General features: G+C 38.0%; 1 protein-coding gene across 4 annotated transcripts in view; it reads left to right on the top strand.

The window, feature by feature from the left end:
- The window catches only part of SYNE2 (spectrin repeat containing nuclear envelope protein 2), a 180,330-nt gene that overhangs the window by 76,325 nt on the left and 80,384 nt on the right, over positions 1 to 23,621 (top strand). For all 4 annotated transcript variants that reach the window (XM_062577244.1, XM_062577243.1, XM_062577241.1 and 1 more), the window contains 14 exons: positions 1,071 to 3,171; positions 4,101 to 4,420; positions 5,393 to 5,537; positions 6,274 to 6,489; positions 6,871 to 7,136; positions 7,720 to 7,876; positions 10,717 to 10,872; positions 13,311 to 13,451; positions 13,802 to 13,984; positions 14,541 to 14,678; positions 15,648 to 15,833; positions 17,329 to 17,451; positions 19,179 to 19,361; positions 23,384 to 23,509. In XM_062577244.1, coding sequence (XP_062433228.1) covers positions 1,071 to 3,171; positions 4,101 to 4,420; positions 5,393 to 5,537; positions 6,274 to 6,489; positions 6,871 to 7,136; positions 7,720 to 7,876; positions 10,717 to 10,872; positions 13,311 to 13,451; positions 13,802 to 13,984; positions 14,541 to 14,678; positions 15,648 to 15,833; positions 17,329 to 17,451; positions 19,179 to 19,361; positions 23,384 to 23,509 — 4,441 coding nt within the window. The remainder of the gene's footprint in view (positions 1 to 1,070; positions 3,172 to 4,100; positions 4,421 to 5,392; positions 5,538 to 6,273; positions 6,490 to 6,870; positions 7,137 to 7,719; positions 7,877 to 10,716; positions 10,873 to 13,310; positions 13,452 to 13,801; positions 13,985 to 14,540; positions 14,679 to 15,647; positions 15,834 to 17,328; positions 17,452 to 19,178; positions 19,362 to 23,383; positions 23,510 to 23,621) is intronic.

Genomic DNA, 23,621 nt, shown 5'->3' with positions numbered 1-23,621 from the left:
AATAGGTTTGTAAGTTGGTACTAACACAGCAGCCTTAAACAGAAGTGTTACCAGTGGTTCTATGCTATCCTCTAGCAACACCTGTTCATTTTACTTTTTAGGCAAATCAAAGAGATGTGCTAAAAAACTTATGTAAATGCCATACTAAAATATTTTTTCAAAAATATGGCAAATGTGAAGTGTTAATTTTTTTTCAAGATGAATAAATTAGGAAAGTGGAACACTGGGTTTTTTTCAAAGATTCATAAATTCTTATTTGTTGCCGAGTGAAAAGTCTCATTACTGAGACTGAATGAAGTTCATAAGAATGAAAATTAACTTTATTTAATAGGAGGAATACTGCATTCTGTGGCAATAAATAAGTCTGTAGTATCAATCCAAAGGTAACCAATGTACATAAAATATTTAGTACATTTTATAGATTGGCTGTCAAAACATGGAACTGATCTATCAGTGATAATAGTGAATCATATTAGTTTGAAAACCTTTAAAATGATTTATACAATTGTTAATTTACAGCAAAGACATTGAACTAAATTGAATCTAATTATTAAATGTATTTTATATAGGTATTTCAAATAGCCTGGAAGTGCAAGACAAGTTGATTAACCCCTCCTAATTATTTCTGAATGAATGGGAATTTTTAAAGTTATTCTTTTAATTAAGTTTTATTTTCCTTTTAAATCAAACATTGCTGTAAAATGTTGTTAGTTCACTTAAAACTGATTTAACATTATTGTTGATTTTTTGATATGTATTTGTTATAACTTTAAAGAGATACTAGAGTCTCTTAGAAAATAGCACATTATATTTGTATCTACTGCTATTATAGATGCTATAAATTAGAAAGTACCTTTTTCTACAGAGATACCTAGAAATAATACACAGATAAGCAAGAAATAACTATACTGCAAATGTGGTATAAAAAAGTGGTGAGAGAACATTAAGAGGTACAGGTGATTAAGTGAATCAAGTGAGTGAATCATTTCCTGATTGGTGCAGTTCTCTTCTAAAAATGTGTCTAATCTGTATTCTAGATTTTTTCTAAAACCCTGTTAATATTTTGGCAGGGGTCCTATGAACAACACAGTTCTCCTGGAGAAAATTAAAACATGTATAGGGTCATTACTCAGAGAAAGAGAGTTTTTGAACCAGCTGAAAACTCAGCAGGAAAATTTATCTCAGCATTTAACATACACGGATAAAGTGTTAACAGAAAGCCAAATGAGGCAACTGGAGCAATGGTGGCAACACATGGAACAAGCGGTGCAAAAGAAACATGATCAAATTGTGGCAGAAATCAATGAGTTTAACTTGCTTATGAGTAAAGCACAGGATATTCAGAGACAGATACAAGAGCAGTATTTACAAGGAGAGTTAAGTTCCTCAGCTGGAGGAAAAGCCAAATACCCTGTACTTTGGACCACAGAGCTACAGGACATTAAGCATGGTCTTTTTCTATTAAAAAGAAGGATTGAACTGCAGATGAAAAGAATATGGAGTGATCAAGAAAAGACAGCTTTGGAAAATTCCATACATGATTTGCAGAGCAAATTGCAAGCATTATCAGAGCAACAAACTCCTCAAGAGGATGTTCAGCTCCCTAGTCCCGCTCTCAAGAAAAATGAAATAACAAGGAGGCTGAAAGAGAATATTTCATGGGTCAAAGATTCACTGTCCTCCCTTGATCAGAAAGCAGCACTTTTCCCCAATGATGTTAAATCACAGATTAGAAATTGTCAGCAGGTGAGGACAGAAGTCCTAGGCAGAGAGCTTGTGATTGTATCACTGGATGACGAGCTTCGGCGCATTGGTCCTGACTTAAAGCCAGAGGAGATCACTGATATGACCTTCCTTCTACAAGCATTGCAGAATTCATACAAGGCTCTTGTTTCAAAATCAGCTCAAAGATTACAGCAGTTGGAGCTCCAGCTGGAGGAGAGGCAAAAGCTTATTGCAGAAGTAGAAAAAGTTCACAGTCAGCTGCAAAATGCTGAGACACTTGCCAGGCCTGATGTGAACCAAACTAGCACGTGGTCAGAATTAAGCCATCAGCAAGCCATTTTAAAGGAAGTTTTAAAGGAAACACAGGAAATAGAAGAGCTGGTTTCATCCCATTGTGAAGAGAGCCAGGCTACAGCTGGGGAACTGAGCTTATCTGAACAATTATTTCTGAGTGACCAGTTAAAAAGTTTAAAGACTAGAGCAAGGAAAACACAGAGACAAATTCAAAATAAATGTCATGAAGTGGAAAAAAAGATAGCTGTTTACAGAGAATCTTCTGAAAGAATAACTTCATTGCAGCAAGATCTTAATGATCTACAGTGTGATGAAATGAACCTGGAATTATTAGGTGTCAAGCAGGAATCTAAGGAAAAATACAAAGCGCTTGAAGAAAAAATATTAGCTTTTCAGTCTAATTTGTCACAAATAATGAAGTATAAAGAAATATTTGAATGCATAGGTCTAAATTGGGACTCACTACAGCTTAATGAATTGCAAACTCAGTTTTTTAAAATTAAAAACAAAATTGAAGAGAAGAGAGTGCACTTCGATGATGTTGTTAGGGAATGTGATAAGCTTCAAGCATTGGTAAATGAAATCCAGACTATGACATCTAATACAAGAAGAGAAACTAACGTACTAAATGATAGCTCTAGTTCTTCTCCTGCTGAGAAGCTTATATGTGCACAGATTCTGCTTCAGACAATTCAACAAATTATGAACTTAACCCAGAAAGCAGCAAATCAAATAAACAAAAATGAAATATTTGATACAGCATTCAAAGAATCTAAGATGCAAGAAATAAAGAGCCTGGAAAAAAATATTGAAGGACTGAATGAATTTCTCCAAAACATGGTCTCTGGTCTCCAGTGTGTTAACAAGGAAGATATCCAGAGTGAAGTAGAACATATATTCCACACAATAAAGCATATTCAATTAGAGGTCCAGAAACCACTTCTAGTAGACATGAAGATGATACAGTATGAAAAGATGCGATGGGAAGCAATCCAAACTATGATTCCAGCAGTGTTTTCTGCTATTAAATGTATAATGGAAAAAGAGAGGAAAAATCAAGAAGAAAAATCTCTTGCTGCTAGTATAGAAACAAAATTAGAGACACTGCAAGATCATGAAATGCAACTGAAGACAGATATTGCAGCCCGTGTTGTAAGTATATTTAATAAAAGCAAGATATAACCATATGTCTTTTCCCAAGACTTGGGTTAGGCATCAATGAGTGTAGTGCTTATATTTGCATGAATTACATCCTCTGTTTAGTCTAATAAATGAATTGGACTGATATCTTCTCTGCATTGTTTGGTTTGACTGGAATCATGATGGGAAACTGAAGATGCAAAGAAATTTATTGCATTCAGTTTGATCATAATCAAGCAGGGGGAATTAGCACTGGAAGAGAAAGGTAAAGAGGAGGAGAGAGCAGGTTATGTTGAAATACTGGCTTGAAGAGAGGTTGGGAACAGGTCACCTTGTATTGTTCTTGGGACTTACTTAACATTTTCAGTAGCAACACTGATGCGAAAAACCCAGAAGTTTCCTGTTTCTACTATAAACAGAGATCTTATTTGGGAATGTTCAAGGAAGGTGAAGCGCAGCAGGTTGAACCAATGTGATGGGGCCTCAAGGAGGGGAGCAAAGGATACAGCTGAGATCCAGGCTTTTACACAAGTACACAAGGAGCAGTGCTCCTTGTGTATCAGTTCACTGTGAATTAGTTCACTGCTCGTTGGAGCAGTGAACTAATTACTAGTGCCCTTGTCAAGAAAGATCCGTTCAACCAGAAACAAGTGTTGTTAGAGGGGTGGGGGAAGTAGAGGGTATATCTTGCAATGGCTGCTAACTAAGCTTAGTTTGCTCAGCCTGGTAAAGTAAGGGCATGGGAGAAATCTAGCTGAGAAATGTAGCTAGAGTGGAGGTAAACTTAATAATGGAAATCACCTGGTTATTCTACAGGGCAGCATTGATACAAGGAGAAATAGTGTATGAATAAGTTTGGGTTCTGAGAAGGCCATTTGGCAATCCAGAGGTGCACAGCAGTCTTTCCTGATTGTTCCTTCTACATTTTTTACCGCTTCCAGAGTGCGCTGAGTGAGGCCCATAAGACCGGTGAGCTTTATACCAAAGCTGTTCAGAGAGCTGTCGAACTCCTCAGCAACTATGAAGCTAGAATTTCCTTTGCCATGGCAGAGCCTGGTGGTTTAGGAGAGGCCCATCAAATCCCACGATGGAGACAAGAGTTTGACTCTGCAAAGGCTGACATAGAAAACTTGTACTCCAAGCTGAAAAACCTACTGAAACCAGAAGATAAAATGCATCTGGAAAAAACTTTAAGAGAACTAGTCAATAGAAGTTTGGCAATAAAAGAGAAGACTCGAAGAAAGGAAGATGATGAGCAGAGGTACATTTAAGAGATCTCCCTAGACTATGTTCCTTACTATGAGGAAGGTGACTGGTAATAAATGCAGTCTTGCTTCTGCTCTGATAGAACCTGGTTACTTAGCAGAAAGAGCTGTAAGCAGCTCTCTGTTGTCCCTAGGTGCTATTGTGATGGAAGGAAAATTACCAGACAGTAAGTGTATTACTAATATAATAATATTACTAATTTACAATGCTTTCACTTTTAACATATTTCAGAAAATACAATTGGTGCTGGACTGAATGTGATATGGGGCTGGAATAAGAATACAGCACATTTCCGCTATCTAGTTTAGTGCTAGGGCAGCTGTAATGTGCGTCTTCCATGGTTTGAGACGAAGCAAGATGCAGGCCATAGTTTCTTTCCTTCAGATATATATACAGAAGAGATCTGAAGTACCTTCAGATACAGGTATGAAAGAAGTTTGGGAGATAAAGGACTTTTAAATTACTTGCTGGTCATCTAGTGCTTCTGGTTCTGTTGAGCATAACCTTAAAATCTGTTTTTATACAGAAAGAATTGGATGACTGTAAAGAGTTTGGTAATAGAGAAGAGGTGGTAAGGTATAGAAATAAGAATTTTCAGTCGTACAGTTTACGCACGGTAGGGACAAATAGAGTTTCTGCTACAGACTGGGAGCTGATTTTGGGATATGTCTGAGAAGTATAGAGATGTAGATGTAAGATCAGGACTTACAATTCTTTTGGCAATTCAATGGCTTATGTATGGATATACATACCTATATTTCATTACCTCTGGGGCATTTTATACCTGAATCTCTAATATATCTCAGATATTGAAATTGAAATGTGTAATAAATGCTATTTGAAGACAACTTGCAAAATAATTAGTAAGGATTTCTAGTTCAGAATTTTTAAATTCTAGTCAGTGTTACGGTTGGAGAGAGGAGCAACCACAACAAATTTTAATTGATATATTAATTGTTTCCTACAGGTATTTTGAGAAACACAAAAGCTACACAGAAACCAAAGAAAAGGTGTGTGAAGATCTTAAAAAACTGGAAACGGTGCTTACGCAGTCTTTGTCCCAAATCCCTGTGTCTTACAAGGAAGCTTTGGAACGTTTAGAAGAAAGCAAGGTAAACGGCTCTGAAATACTTTCAAAAACATGTGCAAAACAATGATGCAGCTACGCTCATCAGCGTATGATACCAGAACAGAAAGAAGTGAAGTTCTTTGTCCTGCATTTAGATATATATAAAAACACAGGACTTATTTTTATACAAGTAAATATTCAGGATTATGATAGGCCATGTAAAATGAATATGTCTTTTTGCTGTGGAAAGGAAACGCTATCTGTGATTAAAATAGTACTGCATTTACGTCCAGATCCCTCACTGCTTCTTTGCAGGACCAGGGCTGATCACATTTATAACCTTCGTGTTTTCCCTGAGATGGGAGAATCAGAATTTCTTACTTCCCCATCCAGGACAATCTTGCTGCCTCTTCACCCTGTGCCTGCTATAATGAAGCTCTTTTCTATCTTTTTTGTAGTACTCATATTACAGAATCTTTGTGTTACATATCTATGATTCCTTCTGGTCTCTTTTCTCTTCCAAGTAACTAGAAAAAAAGTAAAAGCAAACTAGTTACTTAGCATGCTGTTCTTCTGTTTGTTTTGCTTGTTTTATTTACTGTTTTCTCTACAGTCTTAGCCAGTATAGAATTGCCTCATGAGAAATGTATTTAATCAGCTTAATGGTGTGATTGCCATTTTAACGGAGGATCCTAATCATGTCACTGAATGCTTCATTAACATTTCTGATAGACCATCTTGCTTTATTTATTTGCATGTTTATTTATTTCTCCTTTAAGATTTTAGTCTCCAGCATTGACTCAGCTGAAGATGATCTTGTGAAGCTGAGGCAGGTCTCAAGAGAGTTGACCAGATTATGCAAGGGAACTGACTGGGCACTGGGCAGAATTGTAACAACCTTGTGGGAAAAGTGGCTAGGTTTACTTGAGGCAGCTAAAGAGCTGGAGATTAACTGTGAAGAACTAAAGCAGGAATGGAAATTCATCAATGAAGAGGTGAGTTGTTCAGCAAACAGTGCAAGTTTTGAGGAATGTGATGGGGCTGGGACCCTCAGCTGGTAAAAGGTTGCATGAATGGCTGAGATGAGTGCAGAACATCATTTCCCACCTGCCAATTGGTCAGTTAGCTCCAACTAGTCTTGAGTTTTGAGTGAAAAATGGTGGATATATTTATAGTGTAAATTCTTTGAACCCAGCATGACCCTGTGTGTGGTGATGTGCTTTGTTAGAGAAAACTCAAAGGTCTGGGCACCCTTCAGAGGTTCAGGCTCTCTGGCTACATGGTTCCCAGTATTGGTCATGTGTGTGAGTAAATAATGTAATTTAAGGTGATGGAATGAAAAAACACTTTATCTCGTCCACATATTGTTTACTTAGCTGGAACGAGAAACGATAATTCTTGATAAGCTCCAGGAAGAACAGCCAGAAAGTCTTAAAGAGAAAGAAAAAGCCAGCAGAGAAGAACTAGTAGAATTGCTAGATTCTGTGAACTCATTTGAAGAGAACATCAACCGGCAGCAGCTCCTCTTACTCTTACTTCTTCACCGAATAAGAAACATCCTGAATATGCCTGAAAATACTAAGGTAGAAGCTGCCCTTCCCACCTTGTGTGAGATAAAAACAATGCAAGACCGCTGTAAAAAGTAAGTGGGGGGAAAATTCACTCTGAAAGCCATGAAGTAGGACTACTTAAATGCTCAGCATTTTATTGGCTTTTGAAGAAAAAAGATTTGAAAGATGTAGCAGTCTTGCAGAGATAATGAATGACCCTTACTGGGTCACACAATTCTTCCATTTAACCTGTCCACTGGCTCCAGCATGGGCAACAGGATCTACCTCTTAGGGAGAACCTGAGCCTGGCCATGTCCTCTGTGGCTGCAATTTTTTTTCTCAAATTTGAAAGGAATTGGGAGGGATGATGGTGAATTGGGCAGGTCCCAAGCTTTTGTGAATTTAAATGAGATTCCATTTCTGGCTTGATTAGTTAAATGTAAATGCTATTTGATTTAGTCTACTGAATGTTTCTTATTTAACAATATCTGAAGACTCATTTTTGAAGAAACTGAGGCAGTAAAGGGCAGAAATGCAGAGATTTGTTTACAGAAAATAATATCAAAATACAGGCAAATGTTCTGGATGTATATTTAAAATATTAACATTTTCTTTGATTACTTTTAATCAATGTAGTCTTACAATTAATCTGTTCTTACTGGAAATCTTTTATAGGTTGTGTGAAAAGGCTCAGGACCATAAGGAGTCTGTACAATCTGAGATTCAACAGAGGGACAAGATCAATGAAGAAATAAATGCTGTGAAAAATTCGTTACAGAACGCTGCATATTTGTTATCACAAGATACTACTGAAAAGGCAGGACGACTGGAGGTTGGTAGAAGCTCTGTTATTGTTTGGGGTCTTTCTGAGTGTGTTTTCTTTTACACTGGGGTTTGAACTTGCTCCAAATAAAACTAGCGGCAAAGTATGTGTCTGTTCATGTACACATGACACCTGAAAGAGGACGAGACTGGCATTTTGGGCAGCAAGATACGCTTGGTCCTGCCATGTCCTTGGTTTGAGTCCACCTCATTCTGCATTAAATCTGCAATCTACATGAAGAGCAGATCACAAAGAGTCACAGTCAACTGCATGCTTTTTAGGAAGGATTTTTTGATATATCCCCCACTCACCTTCCCCCTCTGCGTACCTAGCAAGGGCAGCTTCAGATGGTCTGTATTTGATCTTCCATATCAGTGGTTTAACCTGGTAAATCGTTTTCGGAAATTTGTGATCCAGACCACAATCTCTACCAGCCTTAAACTTGCACCAACTCAATCCACTCTTAACGTCTTTCTATCATTTCAGGATATTTTTGCTATCCTTCTCTGAATCCCTGACTTTATGAAATATTATTATTCCTAACAGCTCCTGAATACGTATTTGTTTGTCTAGTATTTTAATTACCTTAGTTTCAATTTAATGGTATTAGATCTATATTATTATTTTTTAAAAAATCTTGATTTAAGCTTATGTAATTGATTTATTCTTTTAACTATAGAACTTTATCATTTATTTACTCTAGCCTGCTAAGGCATATTCAGAATTTGGACACCACTGTACTGAGTCTTGTACAAAAAATAGAAAGGGGTCTCCATCACGTACTCTTCAGAAAATGTATGCTGGAAGCTGGGAAAGGGCTGAGAACTTTGAGAAAATGGAAGCCAAAGAACATGGTGGCATAGATGAGCATTTTTGTGTGAGTTAGCACTGGAGAGAATTTATAACTACAGATTTAGGAGGTTCCTGAGAGTTGTGAGCCGGCATTAATGTGATGAAACCATGCAAATTTGTCTGAAAGGGCTTATTTTTTCCCTCTGGAATTATGTAGAAATTGGGCTGCTGTTTTAGTGAACTCTTTATATCCAGGAGGAAATGCTACCAGCGCAGGTGCTTGGTGCCTGCTCTTTTCCTCACATCCAAACTGTACTTCTCTGGTCAAACAAAAGGTGAGCAGCAGGCCCACGGGTGAGTTTAGAGGTCCTGTTGCTGGCAGCAATCAGCGTAGGCAAATATCAACAGCAATCTTCTCGAGTGATTTGTTTGTCATTTCATTTATGTGACTAAATAGCAGTATGTCACAGGATCCATGTTCCTTTGGAAAACTGAAATAATTGAAAACTGCCCCGATTTTACCTAACACAAATACCAGTGAGCCAAAATCTATAGGGCAATTACATCCCTTCTTCCAAAGGAAATCTGATTTCTATAAAATCTGTAGCATTATAATTGGAGCAATAAATTGCATTTTTTGAATGAGCATACCTAACTATTGCACTTCCTGATGGCAAAATGAGTAAGACAGTGAGTGAAATTCTAAGTCACCAAGAGGTGACCTTGCAAATGGGAAGGTGATATCATCCAGTCCCCTAGGAGAAACATGGAACAGTTTTGAAGGACAACTGCTTTCCAGCTGGAGAATCCATGAAATGTGAGCATGCTTACAGGCGCAGGAACCATTTTGCAGAGGTGTGCTTTGTTTTGGAGGCGAACATTGCGACTGAGCCTTTCAAATGCAAGTCAGGGAATCTGGGAACTCCCGTAAATGTTCACACAGTCTCGACTGGGCCGTTCGGCAACACGAAGCGTCCCTCTGGTGGATTCAGGCATGCAACTGTTTCATAGTGTGGGGGGGGTGTTTTCCCTCTTATTTTTTTCTCTTGTTGGCCCCAATTGCTATTGGATGACAAGAAATAAATCTATTTCAGACTTTTACATATTTATTTTGTGCAAAATTAATTATTTGAGAGAAAAGAGTCCCAAGTGAAGACTGAGAATTAAAGGATTAGTATTACTCCCGATTTTAAAAGAAAAGTATGTTTTAAAAGAAAAGGATGATTTTAATGTCTTTCATTGCCTGGCAGGAGCTTCAGATCGCTTTCCCTAGTAGCTTGACTAACATTTGAGTTTTTCAAACAGCCAACCATCAGAGAGAGGAACCATAAAACAAACAAACCAAAGTTTCCAACTTGAAACTTTAGAAAGCCTTTAAAACAAATGACTTTCTTCATTCTTGCTGCAGGAGGACTTAGATCAGATTTTGTTCCTAGGCCACGGGCTGCAGACAGTTGTTCAAGTTTCTTTTTGTCTCATAAAACCTACATTCTTTAAGCAGAACTGGAAACTACTGTTTCGAAAGGAGCCTGCTGTGCCGCTCTGCATAATTGCCTGAAAGCAGACACCTCAGCTTGAAACCTGTTGCTTTTTGTGGCTTTTGTGTTGTTTATAATAATGAAGGAATGAACACTGGCTATTAAACATCTTTCAAAGAGAAAATGCACTTCTGGTAAAAGGGAGAGCACAAAGGTTAACATTTAATCGCAGAAGCGTTTCATATGATTACATTGTTAATACCTGTCAATAAACATCAGTGCGTCAGTTGTTTGACAGGGAGTGGTATCAAATTTAACTAATTCTTGCAGATTGAAAAGCATCATTTGATTAAATGAGTGAGTATTTCTCAAGGTTAATCCTCTTGCAGAGGTAGCTAAATTAGGTTTTATAACACACAGATGACTATTTAAAATTCTAATCGTGTCGGAAATATAAAACACTAAGTGTGTGTGTGTATGCATGTGCGTGTATATTAGGTAAATATATATATGCACACACATGCACAGGCACTCTCTAAAATATGAGTAAAACTGGTCACATTCTTCTTAATGCTGTAGGAGGTTCAGAGTCTGATTGGCAAAGAAAGTCAAAGTCTTCAGGATATTATGGAGAAACTCCGGATCAAGTATTCCGAAATATATACAATAGTTCCTGCAGAGATAGAAATACGGCTGGAGGACTGCAAGAAAATATTACAAGACCTAGAAGACAAGGTAACTGTGTAATTATTTTATTTATTTTTTGAAATGTGTAAGTACAGTAATGTTTGACTATTACTATTATAAATTTCAACTTGAAACATTAGTTTATTATTTTTCACTTGCATTTCCCTCTTGGTGAAACGTATACGTGAGGAAGAATTCCCTGTGTTCATGCTCTCCTTTTAGAATAGTCTTACCCTGAACAGTGTGAATATAAAAATCCTTTTCATTACAAGAGGATATGGGAGAGCCACTAACAGTAAAACACATGCAGGGTCTTGGATAGGCTATGGATGCTGTCTTCTATCTATTTCTTAAACTGAACTCGAAGCCAAAGTGGATTGGGAAATTTGTGTTGCTAAACTGAGAAGAGATTTTCAAAACTAAGTTAAAAGAGTATTTCAAAGCCATTTTTTTTTATCTGACTTGCATATACAGTAGAGTATTGTGACTGACTTAGATCTTTATATCACCCTTGGGACACAGTTGTGTTCTTTAAAATCAGCCAGGGAGTTTAGATAGCTACATAAAATTGCCTCGGCTTTTTGCAATGTGCTCTATGTACAAAGGGCATAGACAGTTAGCTCGAAAAAAATAGACAGTTAACTTGAAAATGAAGCAATACTGTAAGTAATGCTGTAAGTTTGAGATGAAATTTTAGCCGGCTAAAATTATCATGTTTATTTATTCATTTGTGTTATTTTAAAAAATCTTTTAGTTCTTCCCTTTCAAAAATAATCATGTTTAATGCTAATCTTAAAGGCAGCTAATTTGATAAAACTTGAAAGCTTAATAAAACAATTTTAAAACTTAGCTACTTGTTAGTGTCTATCAGATTATTCATTCATTTTATGTTGCATTAAATATTTAGAGACATATTCATTACAGCTTATGAGTCTTAATTAGGTTAACTTTCTAGTTTCTATTTCAAAACCAATAAATAGGTAGAAGAGAGAAGGAAAGGGGAAGTAAAACACTACTGATGGTTTGGAGGAGGAAGAGTTGTTTACTGTTTTGTCGCACACGCGTACACACACACACACACACACACACACACACACACACACACACACACACACAAAGTTCGGAGCAGAATTGGTCCTGGAATCTAGAAAACATTTACTTTTCACAATTGGTAGTGGCAAAGAGTAGTAACTATCTTTTTTTTTTTTCTTTTTTTAAACACATAAATGAAAAAAAAATAAATCCTAGTAGAACTGGAGTTTGGTCTAGTTACATGCAAAGAGATACTAGTATGAGTTGAGTTGAATTAACTTGTATTTTAATGGCATCATGTTTTCTTTTCAAAATTTTCAATTTCTCATTCAATATCCTAAGAATGGACATAAACTGTATTCTTGATGTCATGCACTTTATATGATAAATACAATAAATCTACTCCAGTAAGAAGTTCTAAAAATAAACTGCCCTACTGATGAACAGAGCATCAACAGATAGTGTCTTATCCAAGAAAAGAGGTGCAGTCTGTGCTTGGTCTGCTTTTTCAGTTCCAGCTGTGTCACATCACTCCTACATAATTCTTTCTTTTTTTTTTCTTTTTTTTCTTTTTTTTGTACAAATACAACAAACATCAGTAATTTCTCATGTTTAGTATACTCCAGGATAGTAATAATGAGCCCCCAGATCGCAGGGCTGCAGGACACACTACGACTTACCAAGGTACCAGTCCTCAGTTGGCCCTGATGGCTAACAGGGCTTCACCTTGGGCTAAGCCCAAGGACTTTCTTAGTCCCTGCAGTTCATCTAGTCCTTAGTGACCTGGTCACTCATCGCATGGCTCAACTCTGTGCTCAGATGTTACTCAGCTTTGGCACATTTGTGAGGTTTTTCTCTAGTTACACAGAAAATCAGGCTCTGCAATGTTCCTGTTTTTCATTTCTGAGAAGTTCTGCTGAGTAAAATTGAATTCAGCATACTTTATGGGACAAGCTCAGAGCTGTTTATTTCTGTAATAAATCCCTAGATGTATATTTAGGAACTCGCTAAACATTGCTTCACTTCCATATTTCCTTATTATTGCTTCCATATTTTACGGAAGTAATAGCTATCAGCTGAGACATAATGGTCCCATTCTAGATTTTTTTTTTTTTTAACAGTAATGTAGATGTGACCTTTTCTGTGGTGCAGCTTGATTAGCCTCTACTACTTCTAGGGAAAGGCCAGCTGGAGTGAAGCATCCAGCAAGCTGCAGTATTACTGCTTGTTTCTTAATGGATTGCCTTTTTTGACCAGTCTTTTCAAGTGAGAGGAAATGATTGAATGACATGCAAACGCTGTTCACATTAAATATAATTCCCTTCCTATGTCTTTTAAGTGACCTGTCAAGAAAAACAAAAAAAGAATTCTAATGGTTTTGGTAGGGCAGTGAGCAGAAACGAACAAGCAGATCTTTGTCATCTCCACTCTCATTTTTTTCTTTACTGTGACAGATCAGCACTGAAATCTTGCAGAGCTCTCCTCAGTACGTGCTGAAAAGAAAAGCAGAGACTATTAACAATGGCCTTCAAGCTATTGAAAAGATGTTACAACAGAAGAGTAAAAACATTGCAAAAGCCAGAGAAATCCAGAAGGTAATTTTGCCAAAATTCCTTTGTGGGTCTTAAAAGATTTTGGCTGTTTTTACAGAGCCTGGTTTAACAGAGATTTAAAGAGGCCTTCCGCTGATTTTTATGTCTGTAAAATGAGAAGTAAGAGAAAACACTTATGTGGTGAATATTTACAAACTCTTTCTCATAGAAAAATGCATTTTTTTTTTTCTCAGCTGTGAGGGCTGTGAATCACCCGAAAATGCAGTGTTCTGTCCTCGTGGTATCAGTTCAGAGACCTTTGCAATTCCACATGTCCCACACAAAGAACAAATAACTCTACTCTTACCTTTGAGCCTGACCTTATATTTCATCTCCCCTCTCTCCACGTGCAGCAAGTCTGGGATATGCTGGACCTTTGGCATTACAAACTCAACGAGCTGGACGCAGAAGTGCAGGATATAGTCGAACAGGATTCCTGCCACGCACAGGAGTTGATGGACATCTTAGTGACCCCCTTGCAGCAGTACCAACAGGTCTCACAACTTGCGGAGTCCAAAACTGCTGTTTTAAACAAGGTAGGTGCAAACCTAAAAGTGATAAGTAACCCAAATTTGAAAAAAAAAAAAATCTTAATGTTTTGCCTAAATCATCAAGAGTTCTCAGCTGAATGAAAAGTCAAAAGCCACTCCAGGTTTGTTGGCTTTCTGTAGCTAAAAATTGCTGGAGAGGCAATCGTTGCCTCTAGTTACCAGCCCAAGGGCCCACCTCTACACTGTAGCTGATGGGGGTTTGCTTAGTTTGAATTCAGGCCCATGGATCTGTGATGAGATGATTCTCTGTGGCTCTACTCACCTGCTACCCGCTTAAATAACATTGCCACATAAGCCACAGCAATGCCTCTATAAAACATATGCTTTTAAACACCAAAATTGCTGTTGATTAGAAGAGATAGCCCTAAGTCATGTAAATGCTTCAAAAATTATATTACTACTTTATCTTGTAGATCTGTTAAATTAGTATACTGAAATAAAGTATTCAATTTTCTTTTAATTTTACCCAGATGTATTTATCCAACACAATGAATAGAAATGTGTTCTTTTTTTGTTTTTTATAAAAACTGTCATTCTGTAGGCTGCCAACAAGATGGAGGAGTATGATGAGCTCTTGAAGAATATGGAAATTTGGATAGAAAATGCCAATTGCTTGCTAAGAATAGATGCTCAAAACGACTCTGCAAAAAGCCTAAGCAACCATGCTGATGCCCTTCAAGTAAGTGTTAATGCATATATCTATTATATGACATAATGGACACAGATTTTTGTATTAAAATTAATCAGATTCCTTTCCTGTGTTACAAGAAGTAGCTGACTGCCATAGACTGATACTTTACAGATCATATAGCCATAATGTTGTGACTATGATTACCAAAATCTGTGACTATTTCTTGACAAAGCATGATCCTCCTGCACTTATAGCCTGGAACGTTTTATATGTTCTATGCTGGGAAACTAGTGGGTTTGAAAATGTACCTAAGGCTTGTATTGGAGTCAAAATATGCATTCAGTCCTTTTCTTCACATGCCACAGAGACAAGTAGATCACATGCATTGCTTGCAACCTTCATTGTTCTGCATGAAGACATTCACTGTAATTAAATCCAATAATGCCTCCAGTTAGTTGCAGGAGATAGGATAAATCTGCCCATCATGCACAGATGGTTCGATATTTTCTGGAGCCCTTTGTCTCTCCTGCTGTCTGAGAGAATAAATCACTGCTGTGTTCAGGGGTGGCACACAGAAAACCCTTTTTGTGTGTCCAGCTGATGTGTCATGTTCATATGCCTGCAGTCAGCCTGGCTGTTGCACAGGAGCTGGGGAGATGTCTTCTCCAGTATCTCATCTTGTTCTTTTTATTTTTGAGTGTGGTAGTTGGACCTCTCTGTGAGTTTGAAACCTTTTTCTGCATGTGTCCTGTCAGGCTCCTGTAAGCACGTTTTATCTAATATTAAATTCCATGTCATCATATGGGCCTTAGATTCATGGCATCAGTCTTAGATTTCTGCCTGCAGCATGCAGAAGTTTGGTCCTCAGAGGATGGAAGTGTTTTATTCTGAGCTAAACTTTTGGGGAAATATATAATGGTGAATGATATACAGGGAAAGAAACCTGATACCTTCTGGTCCTAACTTCTGTGAAACTCCAAAGACGGAGGCAAACTAAGCTCTTATTTTTGTTTCCAGATCGCTTTGGAAGACTCAGAACAAAAGCAAAATCTTCTACACAACATTTACTCAGAACTCGAAGAGCTAACACCAGTCTTTGAAACAGACAGTGTAATGCAACAGCTAAATGAAGTAAATGGTCACCTAACAGCTCTACAACATGAGATAGTAGAAGTTCTTCCACAGATCCAGCATGTGGCTGATGTAAGTTTGGCTGATTTCAATAAGTGCCTTTTGTCGAAGCTTCGTCAAATGTCATGAAATACAGCTTATATTGCCTGAATAGAGCAAAGGCATTCTGGCTTTTGTAGGCTTGCCAAGTGAATAAACTTAGTGTTTGAAAACAAACCAGCAGAAGGTATTGGGTACCTAATTAAGCTGTGAAGTTTAAGAGTACTGATGAAATCTTTGTTTAGGAGGGGAAATACAGGGCTTGTTGACAGCAGATTAAAAGGACTTAACCTGCTGGAAGGTAGGGCTGCTTTTCAGAGGCACCTAAACAGGCTGGAGAAATGGGCTGACAGAAACTTATTGAAGTTTGAGGGGCAAATGTGAAGTCCTGCACCTGTGAGGGAACATACCCAAATATCGGTGTAGGCAGGGAGCTGACCAGCTGGAAAGCAGCTTTGTTATAAAGGTCTGGAGGTCCTAAATTGACCCAGCAGCAATGAATGCCAACAGCATGAACATAGCTAGGGGCCTCAGGGAAGTGGTCCTTCCCTTCTATTTGGCACCTATGAGATGAAATCTGAGTGTTGTGAGCAGTTTTGGGTTTCCTCTTAGAAGAAAGACGTGGACATACCAGTGTGAATCTAGTGCAGGGCCAACAGGATGGTTGGGGGACATATGAAGAGAGTGGGAGACCTGGGGCTGTCAGCAAAGGCTGAGGTGGGATTTTACTGCTGTCTGCTACTACCTAGGGGGAAGACATGGACAGAGCCAGACTCTTTAGAGGTGTACAGAGAAAGGATGAGTAATAACAGGCACAATGTAACGAGTGAAATTTCAAATAGATATTAGAAGGAAGATTTTTTGCAGTGACAGTGGCCTCTCAGAGGCTCAGAAAGGGTGTGAAATCCCCATCCTAGAGGGTACCCAAACCCCAACAGGACATGGTCCCAAGCAATCTGCTCGAAAGGAAGAAAGAGACCTCCCAGGTCCTTTCCAATCTAAATTACTCTGTGATTCTGTCTTCATGGGAGTTCATGAGCAACAGTATTGTATGTGGATTCTTTTTCCTTCTGAGATAAGACTTTCCATACAGTAAGCTGAAACAATGTGGTTATATCAGTTTTACTACGCTGGTAAATAGCACCATTGGAATAGTGTCATGTCACTACTGGTAATTTATAATGTGACTTTTCAAAGGTATATCAATTCTGTTTTCAGGGTTTAAAGCACATCAGGTGACCACAGATACTTAATTCCTCTAGAAGTTAATGACAGTTCATAATTTTTAGTGACTAACTTCTAGATCAGCAGCTCGTATTAACATGTGCTGCATATACAGTGCTTGTTTCTCAGTATTTCTTTTTCAGCATCAGTCAAAGACATTTCTCTGTCTCTGGGCAAAGCATGTTCTTGAATGCAAGCTGATTTGGTTTTGGAGGGAGTCTTTAAACTGTACTATCAATGAATATTTGGAGGGAGTCTCTAAACTATATTATCAATAAATAATCTCTTTGCTCCCAAAATCTAGGAATTGGATGCTGTTGAATCTGATGTAAAAGTGTTTGAGAAGGATATTGCTAAAATGAAGACAATCTTGTCATCAGAAGATCTGTTAGAATTTTCTCCTAAAGACCATCTTAAACAGAGACAGGTCTGTGAAAACCCCAAATAAGCCTTTTTCCTCTTACGTAGTATGTATGTATGACCACTTGCATAAGCAGAAGGTTGTTCTGTGACTGCAAGCTACCATGAGTCTTTAGTGTATAACTGGTATACCTGAAAATCCTAAGGTGGGAAATGGAGATTTTTAGGAGATTCCTTTCAGAAGCACAGTCCTGATGTGAATTAAAGCATTACTGAAGACATACCTGTAGACAACTTGAGACAGACATGTGGTGGTCCTCTCTCTGCAATGGCCTTCCTGAATATATCACATGAACTCACACTTTGAAACATCCTGGCCATATTGAAGTGTCTCCATTTCTTGAAAAGTTCATGGTCTGATTTTCAGAGATAATTGCTGCACACTCCTTCACTGAACATCCACCAGTAGGTAATCTGAAAGTCTGAATATCAGACTCTACATTTCCAAAAATGGAGGCAAAATTTAGCAGATCTTCTGGAAATGTAGGCTGCAATGACTAACCACAAAGCCACTTTACACATGCAGAGACTTCACTGCAAATATATCTTGGCCAGATGGTTTTCCTTTTCTGCTTGAGTACAACAAAGCAGAGCTTTTTGATATCTTTTCTTTTATACCACCTGCAGTCCACATTAAGTGGACTGAAATGCAAAAGGCATGAGTTGGGTTTCAGGGGAGAGTTAAAACATCAACACCTTTCATAGTTTTATAGCCATTACAAAATTGCTCACCAGATAACATTATGTGGAAAAAATAAAGAAGAAATATGAATTCTGGAAAATAATGTTTGTCCATTGCCTTATTTTAAATTCAACCCAGGACAGTACGCAAAAATCAAAAAAGCATCCTGATGCAGGCTGCTTCTGAACAAGAGAATAAGCATCTGTACTCCAATTGGAGCCATTTAAGTGAAATCTTCCTGAAAGAGAATCTAACAAAAATGTTAATAATGAAAAGGACTTTGGGCTTTTGTTTTTGTTTGTTTGTTTGTTTTTGAAGTTCTCAGTTAAATGTAGTCTCAAAAGAAAGAAGTTGTGAGCTGGTGTTGTCATTCCATCTTTGCCAAGTGAATCACCGAGTCTTCCACAAAATGTATATTGCACTATCAAATAGCGCACAGTTCTGTTCACCCAAAGCTGATATAGGTGTTTATAAACTGTGTATCCACTCGAGGTGTAGGGATGTGAAATACTATCTTTGTCAGGAAAGCTGGCTTATGAGGTTTCTTCTGCCTTCCATCCCAGTTCACATGTTATCTTTTCAGTCTTCTCAGCTGTGCTGATAGAACTGTTTCTAGGACCTCTAGTTTTAACACAGAAGACTTCATGGCTGGCTTGCAGCACAAAGCAAAAGCCTGAGTTGGCTAGTGACATCAGAGGAGTTGGGCAAGTTTTTAAGCTGTCCTTCCTTCCAAAGATACAGGATTTTGAAATGATATGCTTGGTAAAACAGTAGCACTCTGGATGTGACCCTCTTCTATCACTGCACAAACTGTATGTATGTATATGCATTAAAAGCAAAACTGTAAATATAAATAACTATTACTACTTGGTTAAGCAGCCTCTATTGAGGTTTTTTTTTTTAAAAAAAAAAATTTGTTCCAAGATCAAAATACTCTCTGATTTTTAAATGGGAAACTCACTGAAGAGAACTCTTCCATGTCATGACAGTGCTATATATTCTCAGTGATTTTTCCAGCTATCACATCCATCATCTATGCTATATCCTAATAGGTTATACTTGACCACCTTGGCCCCATGCAGAAGACCATTGCTCATATACAGTCCTATGAGGAAACACTTCAGCTGCCGGGGATGAAAATACAACCTTTTCCAGTCTTCCAAAGGGCAAGACAACTTTTGAGAGAATTGAAAAAATTAGAAAAAATTACTAAGGAACAGAATAAGCTACTGGAGGTAATTGATTTGCATTGATTGGTTTAAGAACAGTTTTTTGTAAACTATCACTTTTAATTTGTAATCATCTTGATGACTAGATAGTATTATCTATACAGGAATATTAGTGTACCTACTTCTACATCCTGGTTTTAGTTTTGTTTTCTGTTTTTTTCAATATAATTTGACACTAGAACAAAGTATGCTACATAGTCTTGAAATTCATTTCACTTTTTCATTTAAACACAACAGCCATCAGCTTCTATTCCCAAAGCCAGTTGCTTTTGGCACCTTGTGGTGTTTTATAGTGTTCTAGAAGAAATATAGGTGCAAGTGTCTTATGACTGAGGTTCCCACAGCGGATGATTTAAGTCCAGTGTCATTTGTAGGTGTTCACGTCAGCAACATTCAGGTCCTTAAACTTACCTAGAAATTCTTTGTTGACAGCCCTTACATATACATTGATGACAAATAATAGCAAAACTGAAATGCAGCTAGCCCAAAGCCTGTTCGTAAAGATGACTTCTCCAAATCATTGAGCCATAAAGTGACCATTTCCTTTGGCTATTGCTTGCTTTATTTTATATTTTAAGGCAGGCTCTGCCCTTGGAAGGCCCCATGAAGCAGGTCCACGCAAGCATGTTGCAGGGGTCTCCAAGGTGTTGGTGACCAGACCTGCTTCTGAAGTGATATAATGGGGTCAGTGTGAGTGCTGAGAGGGCCCTGCTGATCAGCCAGCGTGCCGTAACTCAAGCACAGTATCAGGCTGAAGCAGCTATGCTGGCTCCAAACCTGAACTAACATCTCTGTCGCACTGTGCTGAGCCATGTGCTTCTAACCAGCTTGGTGGGGGGTATCTGCATCACACTCCATCACTCAGTGGAGATACAGTTTGGTGCAGCCTGGAGTTCAGTTATGTCCCCACATCAGCAGAGGTATGGGAACGCTCATGTGACCCATCCCTTTCTTGACAGGGTCATAACAAAAATGCCCTGGTATTTTTCTTTGGTGGTGTTTTCCAAAGCTACATTAGTAAAGTGGAGTGTGTCAGAACATGCAAATTCTGACTAGGCATTTTGGAGGCCAGGTAGACACAAGTGGCAGCTAAAACATGAATATCCATCCTTGATTTTCATTTTGTGTAATTAAGAGCACCGTGAACAAAACTCGAACATGCCCGTGACTAACGCAGGCTTGCACTTTAAAAGAAGCAATGGTTATATGCAGTTCTTAAGATCCATAGGACTTATCTTTTTCTTTTTCTTTTTTTTTTTCCCCCTTTTTTTTTTTTTTTTTTTTTTTTTTAAGTCCGTATGGTCACTTAAGTCTGAGAGAGGGTAAAACATACCTGTTTCAGAAAAGGAGTTACCAGGCTAAATATTCAAGAATTTACAAAGCACTTCCAAGTCTTCGGAAACAGGGTGCTTTGCAAGTACAAAGTATTATCATGAGACTTCTAACTGGTTCATGTGGAGCATTAGGTCCAGGTTTAGATTTTTTCTCCTTTTTGGAACAGCTATAACCTTTTTTGCTCAGCATGCCTTTATCCGGTAGGCATCCAACAATCTGTAGCCGAGTGAGATTTCTTTGTGAGAAAACAGATTGGAATAAATGCATTTCTTGGCAGCTTAGATATCAAACTGTGCAAGAAAGACTTTCCAGTCCTGTAGAGTGGGTTGAAAGCAACAGTACTACAGTGAAAATCTATCACCAGCTAAGACACTACAAAGGATAAAGCTATGAAAGGATGGCATTATTAGCATTACATTAGAATTTTAATAAATATTCTGATAGAGAGAAAACCAAATTGGAGCCAAGTTACCTTTATAAATATATATATATATGTATTTTTTCTGGTATTAGTTTTGAAATGTTAATGTCTGGATGCGTTTGCACGTGTTTTACTCTCTGTGATGCGATAGCATATTGAAATAGTAACATTTGTATAATGAAATTGTAGTGTGATAGCTAAAAGAATCACCTGTAACAGAAGCAAAAATCACATTAGGTACAACACAACTGTAAATGCCCCAGGGCAGAATTTTAGCTGACTTATAGTTGTGTTGAATGTTGCCCTTTGTTTTTTATTACGGTCTGTCAAGTACCACACCTATCACTACCTAAATAATGTTAGCAGGAAGAGGAGCTGGAAGCCACAGCTGCTTCTACCAGCTTTCTGTGCAAGAGTGGCAGTATTTGCATATTTGATGATTTACTATGTTTATTTTGTAGCAAGCTTTTTTTTGTAACAAATGCAGTGCCTACCTGCTCTTACCCTACAGCTGAGTGGATTGTTTTCCATGTTTGGTTCTTCTAATATTACCACAGTATGGAAAATGAAGAATGAAAATTAAACATGAAAAAACAGAAAAAGAGGTTTTGCATCTAGGTAGTGATTCAGTCCCATAAATATGGCCTAATTTGCATTCTATTAGGAAAAAATATATATTTTTTTTTCCTTTAGTTGGAAGGCAGGGAGTGAATGCACACAGATCAGGGCTGTTGAGAATATGTAGCCATACAGCTATATTCACATATTAGCCTGCTGTGAGAATAAATTTGAGTCCATATACAGAGTGCTCATAGTTAATCAAGGAAATTTGAGAAACTACACGTTTTGCCTGTTACTGAACTGTTAATATGGGAGTATATGTGTAGGAAAAGCATATATATAGTTGGGGAATATCTCTTTTAGAAGGATTTTGAGTTTCCCATTAAAAATTATTTTTATTTTTCCTTCTTCTCTGATTCTTAAGCTATAGCATTATAGTTCCCCACTAAACAGCTTCCTCTGCAGTTTGTCTTTTTTTCTTTTTTCTTTCCCCAAGTGGGAAAACAAATTTCTCTATCTTTTAGACCCGTCAGTAAGAGAAATCAAGTAGAACCTGACTCTTGTTTGCATTTTATGGGAAGGGAGAGCTATTGTGAACTAGTGGCTGAGCAAACAGCAAAGTTACTGTTCATAGCCGGAGAGGTTCTTTGCTTTGAAAGGTGGAGCCTGTGCACTTTGCAGTTGCCAACCTCGCAGGCCGTTCAGATGCCGCCCTCAGCGGAGTAAGTTTGTGGCCGTCGACAACAGGTTGCATTTTCTTTGCTGCCTTTTGCAGAAACCTGAGGAATAGTCCATAGATATTCTGGGATTCTCAGCTCACAGGCTGCAAAATGCAGAGCCACCAACCACTCTGTGAAGTCTGTGTTTTCACAAAACATTATAATTTGGAGATGTAACTATTTCTTAGTTACCTGAGGCATTGTGGCAGGCTGTTGCTGACAAACATTAGGAATTTATCGGCATGGGGAGACTGCTGATTTCTGCCTGAGCAGTAAAGCATGAGGCTTGGTGAAATTTTGTTTTCACTCTTCAAATTAATAGAAGCATGTTTGGCTGCTTATAACATGTAATATGCTTTCATGTTAGAGGAGGAAGCTTACACTAAGTGGAAATACTTATCATTTTGTAGGAAGTATTCAAATAGTCAAATACTGCAGCTGGTGTATTCCTCTGAGCTGCAGTATCTGCCTGGTGTACAACACAAGTCATTTTTGGGAGGTGCAAAACTAGCTGGCAACTAGCTGGAAGATCTGTACACCAATTAAAAAAAAAAAAAAAAAAAAAAAAAGAGTATGTTTTCTAACTTAATATGAAACTGAGAAGAAGAAAGAACCCTGCAATTTCTATTTGTTTTTAACCTGTTCTGAATTCTAGTGAACGTGATTAAATATACTGCGGTTTTATAGCCAAGCACAGCTATCAGCAGACTTCATAGCTCTGCTCTGCAGGGAGCAAAGATGTGCTCTGGGGCAGAACGCCCGCTGCGCGGCTGCATGCGGGCAGAGCCGAGCCTGTTTGTCTTTACGTAGCGAACAGTGAACGTGGCAAGGATGGGATCCTGGAAAGTTAGTTGAATAAACACACAGGGTTTTTTACACGTAACTACAGATGCAAGAATGGCTTGAGTACTCTTCTGTGCAAGTTTGTTGTTTTACTATATTTTTCTGCTCTAATTAATCCAAAATGATTTTTGAGAATTATTCTTTTGCAGGAAGCTGTAAAGAAAACAGAAGAATGCGAGCAAGAAATTGAAAAGTTGAAACAATTCTTAAAGAACCACCTAGTTGAAATGTCATGCGAGAACCAGCCCCTGGCTCAGAATACTTCTTATCCTGAGGTGGGTTTCATTTTGTTTTTCTCTCTCCAGTGTCTGTTACTTGCCCTGACTGACACAAAGCACGATAACGTATAGCACTGAGAAAACAGCAGTGTGCATCTCCTTTCCACAA

Source organism: Rhea pennata, chromosome 5, assembly GCF_028389875.1.
Source record: "Rhea pennata isolate bPtePen1 chromosome 5, bPtePen1.pri, whole genome shotgun sequence".
In the NCBI taxonomy this organism is placed as follows: domain Eukaryota; kingdom Metazoa; phylum Chordata; class Aves; order Rheiformes; family Rheidae; genus Rhea; species Rhea pennata.
The sequence above is the reverse complement of the archived record's forward strand: the minus strand, read 5'-3'. Positions and strand labels throughout refer to the sequence as shown.